The 17,520-nt window shown below is 43.7% G+C and overlaps 1 protein-coding gene across 3 annotated transcripts in view; it reads left to right on the plus strand.

Annotated features, from left to right (window-relative positions):
• Positions 1 to 17,520, plus strand: part of LOC130177231 (neuropilin-2-like) — a 96,369-nt gene that overhangs the window by 31,397 nt on the left and 47,452 nt on the right. For all 3 annotated transcript variants that reach the window (XM_056388750.1, XM_056388748.1, XM_056388751.1), the window contains exons 4-7: positions 4,625 to 4,852; positions 7,548 to 7,703; positions 7,780 to 7,949; positions 12,197 to 12,352. In XM_056388750.1, coding sequence (XP_056244725.1) covers positions 4,625 to 4,852; positions 7,548 to 7,703; positions 7,780 to 7,949; positions 12,197 to 12,352 — 710 coding nt within the window. The remainder of the gene's footprint in view (positions 1 to 4,624; positions 4,853 to 7,547; positions 7,704 to 7,779; positions 7,950 to 12,196; positions 12,353 to 17,520) is intronic.

Consider the following 17,520-nt stretch of genomic DNA (forward strand, 5'->3'; position numbering starts at 1 on the left):
AACCTAACCTCAAAGATCAAATCTTAAGCCTAAATGTTTACCTTGTGAGGACCAGCTTTTGATCTAAATTGGAAGTGAGTCCCATGGTGAACAGATTTTTGTGAGAAGTACAAGTACACACACACACACACACACACACACACACACACACACACACTCACACTCACACTCCTCGGGGTTGTAATATGGAAGCTATTGTGACGATTCTTCTAATAACTGCTGTTGTTTACGTTCACCCAGAGCCTTTGGGCACTTCCTCTCTGCCTCTGTTCAGCTACACATCAAGTAAGTTTATTAAACAGTCTAACCAATCACAGCGCTCACTCCTCCCTCCCCCGGCTTTCATTGAGGAAAGTGGATCCAGACCTGCCCCAGTGATGAGTGAAAGGTGCTCTGTTTTAAAGGTAGTGTAACAAATAGCAGAGGCAGGATGTCCTTCAAAATGCACAACAAACCTGAAACAGGAATTGAATCGATTCCTTGTTCTGCAGTGCAGCATATTGTGCCTTTTTTTTTTTTTTTTTTTTTTTAAAACATCTTTACTCATATAGTGGCTTTGCTCACTTTGTGGTTTATAGTACTAAAAACTATTTTTCACTCTGCCACCAATTGATGGAGATTTTGTGAAAGGCATTAAGTGACAGATGACTGCAGATTTTGCAGATGTTGGATTCTTTTTTTTTTCTGGTGGAAAAGCTTTGCTTGCATTCATTTGTAAATATTTGAATAAAGACGACAGTGTTTTGACGTGACGGCAAACTGAGAATGTTCCAAGATGCCTCAATTTCATCCGCACATCAAACTCAAAAGAGAAATTTGAAAATGTCATCAAAGTAAATCTGGGGCTGGAGCTTTTAGCACATTACATGTGGGTAGCTAAAGAGGTGATTGTCTTGTGACAGCGTAATTTCACATGTCAGCCGTAATTTGGTTGAATAGGGAGTTTATTATCAAGGGGAATCCCTGCTGTGACCCAGTGACAGAGGCTGAAATGTAATGTAGCAGTTTCAGCACCACGAGCCTCCAGCTGCAATGACACTGAGGTGGAATCCAACCAACGTATAGAAAAACCAACCTGTGGTTTCCCAGGGGCTGATGAGCTGTGTGTGAGGGCCTGTGGTGTGTGTGTGTGTGTGTGTGTGTGTGTGTGTGTGTGTGTGTGTGTGTGTGTGTGTGTGTGTGTGTGTGTGTGTGTGTGTGTGAGTGTGAGTGTGAGTGTGTCTGTGTCTGTCACTGGGTGTATGTCAAGTTTCCCCTGCATGTGTCCTTAAGTGTGTGTGTGTGTGTGTGTGTGTGTGTGTGCGTGTTAGAGATAGGTGGAGGGAGGGAGAGGAATAATTGTGGGTTTGATCTGACAAATATCCCATTGGCATTGAAGACAGGCTTAATGAAAGTAGATGTCTGTGTGCCAGCTTAACACACACACACACACATACATTCACATTGAAAATACTCACAATTTAGATGAATGAAAGAGTCTGCATGCCAGCTCGCTATACAAGCACACACATTGACAGACTTTTTCCTGTCTACCTGATCACTGAACTGTAAGCCCAAGCACCAGATCTACCCAGCAACCCACACACATGCACACCCACACACAAACACACACATACACATACACACACACACTTTCCCTAACCTTACCCCACAGTGAAACACGTGTTTCCTTCAAACAGATGGGAAGTGAGTAGAAAAGAATAGGAAATGAGACAGTGGGAGGGAAGGGGATGATGGAGCTGTGGAAGATGAAAAGATGCATGGGATGATGGGATGTTGGTAAAGAACGAACAGCAGGAGGGAAGAGAGTGAGAAAGAGCAGAAAAGAAGAGAAGTGGGGGGGACGCACTCTTTAAATGGGAAGGAGAGACGAATGGAGGGAGAAGCTGAGACGTACAAAAGAGAAAAGCAATAGACATAGAAAACGGACAGATGTACATTGATTTTGCAAAGCATTTCAGAATATTTCCAACAAATTTCAGATGCTGATTTTTGGGGTTTTGAATACACTAACATATTAGAGGGACAAGGTAGAAACATGGGAGAGAGAGACTGAGGAGACAGAGGAGAAGGGACAGGGGAGGAGAAAGGAGGGCACAAGTGTTTTTGCAATGTTCATGGACATGAAGTAATGAGAAGGGAATAAAATCGCTGCCGGCAACAGAACTGGTCAGGCATTCACTCTACACCCACACACACGCAGACACACACACACGCTCATAGTCACGCAGATCCACACTATCCAGCAACAGACTCTGCAGGGGGGCCAGACGCGAGGGGTACCCCGTGAGAGACAGTGTGTGAGTGTGTGTGTGTGTGAGTGTGTGTGTGTGTGTGTGTGTGAGTGAGTGAGTGTGTATGTGTGGGTGTGCTTGAGTCTGAGGTCGTTGCATGAGGGAGAAGGTCACGATAACAAGCAGATCAGACTCGAAAGTGGGACAGAAAAACAGACAAACGGGGAGATACCAGGAAAGACGGACAAGCTCCATGACACTAAAAATAGCTGTTGTAGTGGAAAAATGGATGATCACATTACACAGACATACAGGAGGCATTAGTGTAGACTAACAAACAAATTCAAATGTGGAAATGTATCTAACCTCCGTTGTAACGTAGCTGACATAAATCAGTCAAATGAGTCAGACAGATTCAGACAAGTATTCCCCACGACCACTGCTGTGTGGGATCAGTGAAGAGCAAAGGGGTGGAGGCAGGAAAAACAACATCAATATTCCCAGTTACACCTACAGGAGTTTATTTGACAGTGAATATCCGAGACTTGGCAGACAGCAAAAAAAAAAAGAAAAAAGAAATGGCAGACACATACATATGCTCGCCTCTTACAGCGTCTGTCAGTTGGCAAACTGATTGACTGAGTCCAAACTCATTCAGTGTAACAAGCTAGTTTCCATGGAGATCTCCATTGAGAGTAATTATTTTAAACTCTTTTTTTTAAGTTTGGAGCTTTACTGTCTCTCTCTCTCTCTGACGTACACTGTGTTGTTTATACCTGCCATGTAGAGAAAGCAGCACACTGGTAGCAGCTGCAGTCCTCCATTGTGCGTATAATACACAATCAATATAGTTAAATCAGAAATAAATACTTAAAACCTAAAAACACACTTTGTGTGTGTGTGTGAGTCACAGTCGCAAGCCAAAAGTGTGAGCTGTTAGTCGCCAATGTAGACAATTGTATTGATTAAAATTGATGTGTGTCTGTTCTGTCAGATGCACATGCAGACACACACACAACTTTACATGGACACACTCACATACAGTACTTATTCTCTTCATTCACTCATGCAGGCACACGAGCACAATAGCAGACACCCAAACAGACTGGGGAGAAATGGGTTATCATAAGAGGCTTAGACTGTTCGTGTGTGTGTGTGTGTGTGTGTGTGTGTGTATCTGTGCGTGCGTGCGTGCATGCTTGCGTGCGTGCGTGTGTGTGTGTGCGTGTCTGGGCGTTTGGTCATACATGGCTCGGTGGACATGAATAATGGTCCAGTTGGTGCAACCACATTCACTCCATAGTGTGCGTGTGTGTGCATGCATCTGTGTGCGTGCGTGCGTGCGTGCATGCATGCATGCATGCATGTGTGTGTGTGTGTGACAGACAGACAGAGAGAGAGAGTATTAATAGAGAGGGTATTAGTAATTTAGAAATGAAGATCCCCAGATTACCCCCAGATCATTGTGCGTATATGTGTGTCTGTGTGTGTGTGCATATGTGTGTGCAGCTGTGTGTGCAGCACATATGATGATATCTAAAGCACATCATAACAGCTCGACCACCATGATGCTGTCACCAGATTCTATGTCTGTCTTTCTCCCTGGCATCTCATCTCATCTCTGGCTCACTTGTGTCTGTTAATTCTTCTTAAAGATTAGAGTGGGGGTTTGAGGCCGCCCTCTCATCGTCTCAGGTGATGGGAGGGATACAGGTTAGACACACAAGCAGACGCATTTCTTCTGGTATGGACACTCAAACTTTTCTGTGTCTGTCCTCTGTAACTTGTACTTTCTCTCTCATACATTTCCGCATCTTTGACTTTGCACAGTGTGAAACAGTTACTGGTTCACCACATTAAATGCCTTTTTTTAAGAATCGGTGTTGTGGTTTTTGAAGCTGAAACACCTAAAACATATTCTTATTCCCTACATGGCCATTTTGAGTAGACATCACTCTCATTTAAGTAAAACTACATTTACTTCAGCACTCACGTTCACGTTCCCGATGTTTCCCGCAAATCACGTTCACTGCATTTAAAGTACTTAATCTGGGCTCACAGTAAATCAGCACATAGCCATTCTGTCTAGTAAAGGAAAGTGAGATAACAGCGGGTACTGTTGGCTGTGAGTTGTGAGGTTGGAATCACCCTCCTCTCAAAACAGCACCTCTGAGTGTCTGCCCAGAATAATATCATTAGTTTCAAGTATAATGAAACTCTTAACGTGTCTACACCCATTTTCTAAACACATTTTTGTGCTTCCATTTTTCATTTTTTCCAGATAAGGTGACAGTTTTTGAGTTCTACCAACCTCAAACTGCTATTAATATACATTTTCCATTTAACGTAACTCACTTAAAATGTGTTCTGTCTCTGCGTTTTCATCCCAGGCTCAGACTGTTCCCGTAACTTCACCAGTCCCTCGGGTCTCATTGAGTCTCCTGGCTTCCCCGACAAATACCCCCACAACCTGGAGTGCTCCTTCATCATCATCGTCCCTCCCAGCATGGATGTCACCCTCACCTTCCTCACCTTTGACCTGGAGAACGACCCCCTGCCGGGCGGAGAGGGAGACTGCAAGTACGACTGGCTGGAGGTGTGGGACGGGCTCCCGGGAGGTGAGACACTGATCGAATCTCTTGTGTTTTCGGCTCTTTTTGATCATCTGAAAATGGGGATTGTTGTTTTTTTACGATACAACTGTTGATAATGATGATCTTAATGACCCTGATGTGAAAGCCACTTCATGAGTCAATACACAGAGCCAAGTGAGAATGGTGTGTATTCTGCCCTGCCTACATCATTATCGACTGAGGTGGAGTAGCAACTATTTTGGTAGCTATGCGTTGGTAGATGAAAGCTAAGCTTACAGGCAGCATGTTGGCACCTGCTGTGGAGAAACAACATAACTTTTCAAGGGGAAAATAAAACAGGAATTGCTGAGAGAAGGGAGAAAAGAGGGGAGGTGAGAGGAAGAATGGTAGAGGGCTAGGATATTTCTGGTTGGGCTGCTGGAAGGACTGGAAGAGTTTAGAAGGACGCATCTAAGGCACAAAGACCTTGGATCTAGTTTCAAGAAATGGAAGAGGTAGAGAGAAAGAGAAGAGCAATGGAAGGGCGGTTAAAAGCCCTCCGCTGCTGGGAAGACTGGAACAAAGAAATACAATGCAGAGATGAATAAATGAAGGTCAGAAGACTTCTGGTCTGCCCTCAAGAAGAGGACTGGGAGAGAGGAGAAACAGGAAGGGAGGGGGGTGCTGGAAAGGAGGAAAGAAATCTTGGAACAGATGTTGGAAAATAGATATTTTACAATTTCATTTTAGTTTTTCATCATTTATATTTTGTTGTTGATTGTTGTGTGGTAGGTTTTCATGCCGTCTTTAATAAGTATCATCTATTGTTTTTAGTTTTACAAATAATTTAATTCTCTAATATTCTAAGGTACTTAGAAATCGTCTGGCCAAGACCGAACAGCATGGGCAGCAAAGGAGAGCAAACAACGGTGCTTTTCTCTCTGTGAGGAACTTTACTGTAACTATGAATTTAGCCTGAGGCGGCGGGGGGGGCGGGGGGGTCAGAGATGGTAGAAGGAAATAAGGGTGGTTAAAGAAGAAAAAGCCAGGGCATCTTTACTCCTTCTTTTTCAGAGGATTTAGTAGAAGACAAGAGAGGTTAAGCAAAGTTGAAAGCAGAAGATGACCAGAAAGGCAAAAAAAAAAAAAAAGAGCAGTGGTAGAGAAAGAGAGGATGAAAAGTTCTGCTATGAGTGAAGGAGAGAGACTATAAAAAGAATAGCAGGATGAAGAGAAAAGAAGGAAAGTGAAATGAAGAGTGGGAGGTTGAAGGGGAAGGAAATATACAGGATGGGATTCAGAGGTCAAGGACAGAAGTTTCACCCTTTGCATGGACCCAAACAGGAAGAGAAGATGAGCAGGAAAGAGAATGACCATGTGTGTTTCTTATAAGGTTAAAGGTGTGGGTAGAAGGGTGGAGGCCCAAAGATCTACTGAGTGAAAGAAAAAGGAAAAGAGGATCAGATGAATATGAAGAGTTTGTGGTTATTCTGTTTGGGTCTGTGTTTTTACATTTACCCCCATGTGGATGAGTATGTTTGTGTTTTGAGTCAGGGTTTAATCTGTTTTTGCCTCCTCTTAAAACTTAACTCTGTAACTTATCCACATACTGAATGAATGAACTAATCTATTAAGTAGCAGAGACATTGGTGTAATTGTAAGTATGTGTGTATGTGTGTGTGTGTGTGAAACCACATATGTGTTTGCAGAGGTCAGACAAGGGGTAAATGTGCCTTCTGTTTGCTTTACACGCTGCTGAAATTAAATTCATAAACAGACGGAGACAGCGTTTTGGTGCGTAAGCTGGAAATATTAAATATTAAATCCTAAAGAAATATTAAATTTGTTTGACCAGAATTTCATGCAGACATCAGTAATTATTTATTGAAATTATTTCTTCTCATCTCTTCTCTTCTCTTCTCATTTTCCTGTTTTCTCCACCACCATACAGAAAAGAGTTATTACCGTTATTTGTTCAAGAGCCCTATTTCAAATATCCACCCATTCCAAAAGGGAAGAAAAAAATCAATACCACTGATCGATTGCCAGCTATTTTCTTGTCTTCTGCCTCCTCCTCCTCCCTCACAAGCCTCCTCGTGTGTGTGTGTATGTGTGTGTCTGTGAAACAGGAGTCAGGAGGTAGCAGGATGAATCTACTATCTGTGCTCCAACCATTTCCCACACACACACACACACACACACACACACACACACACACACACACACACACACACACACACACACACACACACACACACGCATCCCCTAGGGCTCCAAATCACACTCATCTGTTTGTGTTGACATATACAAGTTGTGGTATTAGAGAAGAAGACAGTAGAGGAATCACTTAGATCCTTGGATTTACACACACATACTACACATTGTAAAGCCACGTCCAGTCCAGAGATAGAGTTGATAGATGACGGGGAGAGGGGTGCTGACATTAGAGGGCGGAGCGACGGGCAAATGTCCGTGGATGAAGGGAGAGATAGAGGTAATGGAACGGAGAGAAAACGATGCAAGTAGTGAAGCATATAGACAAATGTGAGGATTGAGGGATGAAGAGATTGATAAAGGATTGAAAGAGTAATAAACCACCTTGACATCTGGTTGAGAGAGATTTCGTGTAACACAGTTTCATGAGTCAAATAAATAAACTAATAAATCCTGACACATAGAAATTGCGGGCAGAGTTTGAACAGACTGAAGCCTAATCACATAATTCCTGTTTGATTGACAGTTGGCCCTCAGATCGGTCGTTACTGTGGGACCAGGGTGCCGCCAGAGATCCAGTCATCCACTGGGATTCTCTCTCTGTCTTTCCACACGGACATGGCCGTGGCTAAAGATGGCTTCTCAGCTCGATACAACATGACGCACAAGGAAGTCAGTGAGAGTAAGTATAAGTTACCACTCGCTGCTTCTAAACAAAAACATGACAATCATCTGAATCTCCTCTCCTCTCCCTTCAGCTTTCCATTGCAGTAATGCGTTCGGTATGGAGTCGGGGAAGATCACAGATGACCAGATCACCGCCTCGTCCAGTTTTTATGATGAACACTGGCTGCCGCGACAGGCCCGACTCAATTACAATGACAACGCATGGACGCCCAATGAGGACAGCAATAGGGAGTACATACAGGTATGTGGTTTGGAAACAAGGAGCAGGAGTGCGGTAGCATTCACTTGTAGCTCCACTTTTATATTCAATTGCAAAGAATGACTGAATGGCAGTCCAGTCACATGGTTCCAGTCATAAACCACCATTAGGGCTTTTTAACTTGAATTAATAACTTGCAAGTGTTCACACATTTTACAGCTCTTCACTACGCTAACAGATGAAAACTGAACAGATCTATAGCTTACGATACCTAACTCTACAAACACACAGAACACATTAATTTGAGAGCTAGCTAATTCTGGTTTATCATCGCCTGAACCTTTTTGACCTCATCTGTGACCCCTTATAACAAAGCAGAGGCTAGTTGCCGGCCTTCACTATAGGTTGTATACATTAACCAATTCAACTAAAGACTGATCTTTCCCTCTCAGATCTCCATGTCTCCGACAGCAGCGGCCGGCGGCATTATGTTTTTGGATTGTCTCTGTCCGTTCTGTCCCATTCTCATGAACACAATATCTCAGTGACGCCTCGAGGCAATTTCTTCAGATTTGGCACATACGTTCACTTGGACTCAAAGATGAAGTGATTAGATTTTGGTGGTCAAAGGTCAAAGGTCAAGGACCACATAAAACACAAAACTCAATAATTCACATGCTAATTAACTGCAGCTGGACTGGTTGGCAGAGGCATACAACTGTGAGGCGGTAATTTCAGTGTTTTTATTTGTGAAATTATTCTCCAGGGATAAAATTAACAGTAATCTGTAAATTAAAGAAACTATTATTTGAACACACAGGAGAAAATAAACATAATTTTCTGTAGCAGAAATATATATTTTCTTCTCTCCTTTTCTGTGAATCGTCTTGTGACCTCTTACATTTACAGCTTATGAACCTTTTGTGGGGTCCCACACCCCTGGCTGGAACCTACTGGTCTAAACTGTTAGTAGTTACTGACTGGTTGGGCTTATAGCTGCAAAACTCAGTTGATTATCCGTTTTAGCAACTAACATTTCCCCAGACAATCGTGCTCCAAAAAAAAAAATAATAATAGACTGGCCAGATTCAGCCTAGCTTTGCAGGACTAAGGTCTAACATCATATTTAAGGGCTTAGACAGCCCATGATGCGTGTAAGATATTTGTAGAAAATTATATAAAGAATTCAGTGTAATGTTCAGTCAACAGCGCAGGAGCCATTGAGCAGCAGAGTTTTGCTCAAAGACACAAGAACAAGGCAAATAGCCTAGGTTGTTGGCTGCAGAGATGAAACCTGACTCACTTGTTGGAGGCAGCTTGTCTTCTTTTAATTTGTGTGTATGGACAGCACCTCCTCTGTTAATGTGGATGAATAATGTCACAATCAGAGGTAGTCACAGGCCAATGTTGAATAAAAGCAGTGTTTTTGATTGTCAAAGCTCAACTGTAGCCAAACTCTGTGCCAGAAAAATACAGAAAGGAGCTGTGGCCAAGAGGCAGCACAAGTCCAAGGCCCCATCAGTCTCATACTTCCTTCCTGTCTTTACCTCCACTGCAGCTGAAGGCTCTCTCTCTCTCTCTCTCTCTCTCTCTCTCTCTCTCTCTCTCTCTCTCTCTCTCTCTCTCTCTCTCTCTCTCTCTCTCTCTCTCTCTGCAGCCCACTCTCAAACTGAGCTGCCATTAAAGAATCCGTTGCTGAAACACTCTTTCCACATTTTTCATTTTGACATTCCATGATGGCCCATATAATCTCCTCAATCCATGCAAAGACCCCTAATTTGGATTTTATTGTTTGTGACACATCAGATCTTTGCATAAATTTGGTTTGACAGTTGGCTGGAAACGCAGCTTCTATCTCTCTCCTCCTGTCGTTCTCTGTCTCTGTGGTCACCAGTGTTGTGGTCGGGTTGCTGCGTTCCACAGAGGCTCTCAGCTGTTCCCCTGCGTTAACGCCTAGCAGAGGCCAAAGCCCCTGCGTGTGTGTGTGTGTGTGTGTGTGTGTGTGTGGTTTCTTTGTGTGTGTGTGCAACAGCTCCTGTCTTGACAAGCAGCTGTCAGAAATGCCAATGTGCCTCTCCTTCTTCAATCTTGCACCCCGTGGTCTCTTATAACTGAGTGTGCTTGTGTTTGTTGAAAGGGTTAGTAGTGTGTGCCCATGCAGCTCAGGCATGCGTGTGCTGCCATGTTGGCACAAGAGCCACGTGTGTGATTTAAATCTCTCCATATGGCACTTTCTCTAATGTGGCTTTTTCTATTCTATTTTCCATTCTGTTCTATTTGATTCTAGCCTGGTCCAGTAAGGTGTGGTACAGATTGATGATGTGAGCACTGGTGGCTCCATTATTCTAACAGCTCTGTGATTGATGAGGAACCTTTCCTGGGAAGCCTCACTTCACATCTCTCTCTCTCTCTCTCTCTCTCTCTCTCTCTCTCTCTCTCTCTCTCTCTCTCTCTCTCTCTCTCTCTCTCTCTCTCTCTCTCCCCCTACCCCCCCCTTGCTTTCTTTTTCTCTTTTATTTGTTCTTCACCTCCCTCTCTTCCCTTACTCCTTACCTCTACTCATCTGTTCCTCTCCTTGGTTCCGGACTATTGATTAGTTGTCTTGGTGGATCTCTGTCTGGCCCTAAGCAGGCCTGCGTGCGCGTGTGTGTGTGTGTCTGTGTGTGTGTCTGCGTGTGTGTGTGTGTGTGTGTGTGTGTGTGTGGTGTGTGTGTGTGTGTGTGTGTGTGTGTGTGTGTGTGTGAGAGAGAGTCTCTGTGTGTGTGTGTGTGTGTGAGAGTCTCTGTGTGTGTGTGTGTGTGTGTGTGTTGGAAGTAATCTAAAACACCTGTCTCTCTGACAGATAACAAACGCAGCATTTTACCTCCCCCGGTGTTTTGTACTATACCCCAGTGGGACACGTCACACACACACACACACACACACACACACACACACACACACACAGAGTTCTGATTAATCTACAGGTTTCAACAGCTCCAGTGGAGGAGAATAAATGTTATAACCTACAGTACAGCCTTTCTCATCTTCTGCTCTTTACTTGTCTGGAACCTGGCTCCGTCTGCATCCCCTGTTTTTATCCATTTAAAATCTTGTTTTAGTTAAGTACGAGCTAGGCTCTCCAGTCACATCCCAACATGTAGAAAATCATTCATTTGCATGGAGAGCGTAAAAAATGTTAAAAACAGTTGCAGGTGTGATGAGGAACTGTTGTAGCTTCTATAACCATCGACAAAATAATGTTAAACTAAAGAAAATGTAGGTTTTCTGTGATGTAGAGCTCAGTGACTCGTGCAAAGATTAATTTTACAGCAGCAAGAAGTTGCAGGAAATAAATATCCTGTCTTGGTGGGTTTCCCGTTAGCTGCCAACAACATTTTTAAAGCAGTTTTCACTATATATGGCCCGTTACAGCCCAGCAGTTGTTCATTAATAGTGTTAAAATATATTCCCAGAAATATGTAGGCTCCTGTTTCATTAGGCTCCTTTACAAATCCAGAGAATCTATAAAAGTGGTCTCAGTCTTCTGGACCCCACTGTATATTTTTTTTTTACTTTCTATTATGATTTAGAGAGCAACGCTGTTCTGCTTGATGCGCTCATTTCAGACACTGTGGAGCAAAACAAACGTGTATCTACTTGAGGGACCTTGAAATAAAGGAGTCTGAAGCCCCCCCATCCAGCGCACAATGCTGTCCACGTATAATGCAACACAGCTTACAGCATGCCAGACACGTAGCATAGCATCCACAATCAGGATGGGGAGGTGATTATGGCTATTGTATGGGAGGAAATTAAAATGAGCCCCAGGTCATTACTATCGATCTGCGAGGAGAAAGACACAGAGAGGAGAGGAGCACAGAGAAGGAGATGAGGAGGGGAGGAAAGGAGAGTGGTGAAGGTGAGAGATGGATGCTGATAAACTCAGGCGTATATTTGTGAATTTATGTCTATCTTTAATATTTAGGACTTTTATTTTGTCGGGTGTATGATGTAGACATAGGATTGGATTTAGATCAGAATGATGAGGGAATTTGGTTGTGATTTAAATAGGTGTGTGTGTGTTTTTTTTTTAAATTTCTCTTCTGTTATGTCAAACCGTTTTGGTTTTTATTCTTAAATTCGTTGTGCCACTGGGTCGCTGTGTGTTTCAGCTTTTTATAGCCTTCACCAGACACACCTTCAGAAACCAGCTGACCGATCTGTTCTCAGCTTGTTTGCGTTCGTTAATGTTTTGTTTATGATGTTTTTATTTTTATTAAAACTTCTTGGGTCTTCCTGGCCAACAGGTGGACCTCCATACTTTGAAAGTGCTGACAGGCATCGCCACGCAGGGCGCCATTTCGAAGGAAACTGAGAAGACCTACTATGTCACCACCTTCAAGCTTGAGGTCAGCACCAATGGAGAGGACTGGATGGTCTACAGACATGGCAAGAATCATAAGGTAGGCTAAGACACATATGCACAAACATACACTCCCTTCGGAGGGCCTGCAAACTAGACGGGGCAATTAAAGAAAGTCTGGATGCTCTTAGGTGACACACACGCCTCGACATGTGCCCACATGGAAGTGGTAGAGAGAAATATGAGATGGAATATATGCAGCAAGAGTTGACCACACTCCCAAAATTCAAACGGTGTCTGCAATTACAGCCGTTCCACTGCTGCTCAGTTGGCTTCATTTAAAGGTTTATTACCAAGCCAGAATCAGCACACGTCTCCAAGCTCCCAGTGAGTCCTTACATCATTGCATGCAACTACATTTACAGTGCAATCTGCTTTTAACATCCCATCTGGTTTCTGTTACTCACTGGTCAGAGTTCTGCCTAATGTTGACCTGGTTGGACAGGGTTTCTAAGCTGCTTCTCTCAGAGGTGTTAAGGCATGATGTGTCATCAGTGAGTGTGCTGCAGTCCGGGGTGCGGGTAGAAATGAAGCAGACAGGTCTGAGGGTCTTTAAAAAGGTTGCAACGGCAATTAAGGAAAGGAGCATTCCAGTGGTTGTGGTTGCTTTTTCTTTCTTCCTATCGCAGCCGTTCTCCCCCACATATGTTTGTCCTGCGGTCTAATGCCACGTCTAGCTTTGTGCTATAAACCCTGATTCCTTCATGAACACTAACGCCTGCAGATGCATACTGTACATTGAAATACTTCTTTTGCTGCAAGAGGGAAACAGGAGATCCAGACTAACCATCTGGGCGTTCCTCTGTGGACTGCAGATCCCGTAAGGCTTATAGCTGCAGCTAACTCCCAGAGAAATGATTGATGGATAAAACAGTGGGAACCGTGGGGAAAGGTAGTCGGGATAAGTTGAGGTATGATAGAAGAAAGAGCAAATAGAAGTGAGTGTCAGGCAAGTTTACGGCTATTAAGCTTAGTCGAGGGTTAAATTGAATAGAAACGCTTTTGATCATTTAATCGATGTGATGTGGAGTAAAGTTGCATTTTTTTTTTTAATAAATAGAAAACATTGGAATTGTGATATAAAAAATGTGAAATCAATTGATAAATCAGTAATTTTTTATCAAATCAGCTGTGCTGTCAGTCAGATAGCAGCAATTTGTTGACACCATGCTATGAAACAATAAAAATCCCACATGCAAAACGGATAAATGATTATGTTTTGGGGCTTGTTGTTGGTGTCACCACCCATAGTCCCCCTTGAGTCCCCCATAGCCCTGGAAAGCTGCTTCAAAGCTGATTGCCCAGAGAGATATATGGGGCTACGTGTGCGTGCACGTGCATATGAATGTGTGTCGTTGAGGAGGAGGAGGGGTTTAGAATAAAGCAGCACCAGCTTCTGCTCCCTTAGAATATCCCTCCCTTGTCTTGCAAACACACACACACACACACACACACACACACACACACACACACAACACACACACACACACACACACACACACACACATCAAGCCAACTGGCAAGGGTCTTTTGAGCCATTTGGCCCCCTGGCGAGTCAGTCTGTGCAGTAATCTGATGGTTCAGCTCAGAGTTGCTGATCGTTTCATTGGATCCACCACTGTATATCGTCAACTGGATGTAAAATTAATCAGATACATATACAGTATATATATATATATATATATATATATATACATATACTGCAGGCCTATACAGCCTTTATGTTATGGTGCTTCCTCTGTTCCGAGAGGGAGAGATTAAAGAGCAGGCAGAGCAAAAAGGTGAAGAGAGCGATGGTCATTTATCTGATGATGAAACGATGGTGTCAGCATCCCGGTGCCTAATGTCCCTTCTCAGCTGACACACCTCAGACGGCCAGTCAGCACAAGCCTTGCCACCCTGACCGTCTCTATCATCTTTCGGGGTGTAAGTGAGAGTGTGTGTTTTATGTTAGAAAGGCACATAAATCACTCAGCAGCACTGGCCAAGAGGATCTTTTTTGGCAGAGTGTTTTATAGTTTGGGTGTGTGAAATGCTGTGTCTGCATTCACAGGATAATTCAAGGAAATAGTTTTTATAATTGAGAGCAGATCCCGGATCACTTCAGGCAGGGATCGGTTGTAAGCATGTGATATTTTTCTTTGTCTGGACTTAAATCTGCATGACAGCCTCGCATCGGAATTGCTAATTTACTACTTTTGAGAAAGTGTAGCTTCCTACTGTTTCAGATATATGGAGAAGTACTGTTTAACTTGTTGAACCCACTGTCCATCAATCCATCCATCTCCTCTTTAACATTTTTATTCACTCACCCTTTTGCCTCTAGGTCTCTCAAAATCTCTTCATCCATCAGCTCCTCGCTCCTTGTCTACTCGTTCACCCTCTTTACATCTTCGGTCACCTCATCCTTCCAGTCTTGCACTCTTTTCCGTCTCCCCTCTTTTCCCCTTCCCTCGACACTCCATCATTCGTTCTCCCTCTCCCCCGCATGTCGCTGAGAAAGTCATCATGAAGTAGACAGGCAAGTTTATGCTGCTCGGACGAATGACTTTTTGTGCTTGGCTACAGTGATGGTGTGTGTGTGTATGTGTGTGTGTGTGTGCTAATCTGGAAGAATTGTTGAATTAGTGTTTTATGAGCAAGAGGCATTAAAGGAGGACAAAAATCAATGGGAGCCATATGGACAGAAGGAAAAGAAAGGTGTACAGTGTGTGCTCATGCACAGTCACACACACTATGCGTGTACATAAACGCAAAGACACACACACAATGTATGTTTACAACCTCATTTTTGTTGTGTGTTAAAATTTGTCTCAGATGAGTAAGTCTTAATAAAGCAGCCACTGTGCACACACACAAACACAAACACATACACACACACACACACACACACACACACACACTGGTTTTTAACATCTGGGAGCCAGCCCATAGGGGCGGCGCCACTGTCACCCAGCATCATGATGATTTGTGTGATCTGTAATGTATTTGATAATGTCATTAAAGGCCTGTTGTGAACCAGATGGAACATATGGAATACATGTTAACTTGCAGAAACTTTTTTTGGCGAGATGGAGGAAGTAATATTCATACAGCATTCGCTCCTGCGTTGTACTGACAGGCTCTCTAATGACAGATACCGACTCAAGACACATGCAGCAGAGTAAGTGGTTGATTCTTCGCCAACTCTCTCGTTCTTTATATCCATAAATAATGATGCTTTTCTTTATCAGTATCTCGTCTTTTTACTGCGCAGCAGGCGTTTTTTTTTTTTCACATCCTCTCTTTACGATCAGGTCATGTCTGATCGTTGCACTGCACATGCGAACTTGCATTACACAGGAACGGAAAGAAATAATGACACTGTCTGTATAACTCAAACTGCCGTATGATTCAGTGAGCAGAGTTGGCTGTGGGCCTGGTAATGGGAGGTTGCCCACATGACAAGAGAGAAGCAGCGGTTTTCAGTGACCCCAGGTCTCAGGTTGAGAAATGATGTTGTCTCAGTTTGAGTCTTTGTCCGGAGGAGTCTGAGACCTTCTGTTAGTTGAGGTACATTTAAGCTCGATGTGGTACAAATGTCATTACATAGCCCTGCTGAATTGCTGCAGGCAGAGCTGTCTGTGGCCATTACAACACTGGACCGCTGCCAAGACCAAAACCTCCTATTCCCACCTTAATCTGTGGGAGGGAGGATGGATGGAGAGAGAAGGATGGAGGAGGGCGACGTGGGTGGAATGAGAGGGAGGGAGAGAGATGGTGATGAGAGGAAAGTGTAGGAAAGTTGGGAAAAAAAAATTTGTAAAGAAAGAAAGACACAAGCAAAAGGTCAACCAGTCAAGCATTGAACTGATGGAGAGAGGAGGACCTGAGCGGTGCAGAGGGAGGACGAGAGGTGGAAACCAGAGGCAGAAAGGCGAGGTTCATAGGGGAACAAGTGAGTGAAGGAGAGAGGCAGAAGGGGGTGGAAGAAGTGTTCACAGGGGAGCCTAGGAGCAAAAAAAAAGAGGGATGGACGGATGAACGGAGTCATGGAGGAGAGGAGGAATAATGAGAAATGCAGACAAGGGTGTTGACCAGAAGTCCCTCTGGATAGATCAGAGGTCTCAGCAACACAGCCTGAAAAGGATGTCAGGAGACGGGAAAGAAAATAAAACGACAGAGGAGAGAGAGGAAGGCTGAGAGGTGAGGGAAAGGCAGGAGGGAGGGTGAGGTCAAAGGAGAGCGGGAGAAAAGAGTTTGTGACAAATGAAGAAAGAAAATCGGAGAGGAATAGAGAGGAAAGGGACAAAGGGGGATATTATAAGGCTGCCATGTGTCATTTGGTTTGAGAGATTTGTGCACTGTACTGTCTCGCACACACACACCCACACCCACACACCCACACACACACTCAGATTCAGCTGTCAAAGTCAGGTTACTTCCCTGAAGTCTGTGTGTGTGTGTGTGTGTGTGTGTGTGTGTGTATTTGTCCTTGTGTGATGAAATGAGAGGAGATGGGGTTTGTTTTACTATTTTATAACTCTGCCTACACACACACACACACACACAACACACACAAAACGCACAGCGCGGACATTTGAATAATTCAGCACGTCTGTGCTGGTCCTCGCTGGCTGACTGACTGTGGCCCTGCAGGATCACGACACGACCACACACACAGACACACACAGACACACAACTGAACATATTCCTCCTCATGCTCTTTTCCTATCCTGTAGTTACACGCTAGCCCTGGTCAGTCGCCTTTTGACTACTGCACACTGTTGGTATTCAGTAGAGTGGGTGTGTGTAAGAGAAGGAGAAAACAAGATTCACCTCATGTCTGTGACCTTTGAACTTCCGAGAGATAAAAGTAACATTTGAATAAGATTTCGTGTGTGTGTGCGTGTGTGTGTGTGTGTGTGTTGTGTGTGTGTGTGTGTGTGTGTGTATGTATGTGTGTGTATGTATGTGTGTGTATGTATGTGTGTGTATGTGTGTGTATGTGTGTGTGTATGTGTGTGTGTATATATGTGTGTGTATATATGTGTGTGTGTGTATGTGTGTGTGTGTGTGTGTGTGTGTGTGTGTGTGTGTGTGTGTAAGAGAGAGAGAGAGAGAAAAAGAGGTTTAAAGTCAAGCATCTGTTCACCCAGGTGTCATCTTCCATGTCTCTTAACACAGGTGGAAACATCGGACCTTTAACAAACCTGCACAGACCTCCAC

This window comes from Seriola aureovittata, chromosome 11, assembly GCF_021018895.1.
Source record: "Seriola aureovittata isolate HTS-2021-v1 ecotype China chromosome 11, ASM2101889v1, whole genome shotgun sequence".
Classification (NCBI taxonomy): Eukaryota; Metazoa; Chordata; class Actinopteri; order Carangiformes; family Carangidae; genus Seriola; species Seriola aureovittata.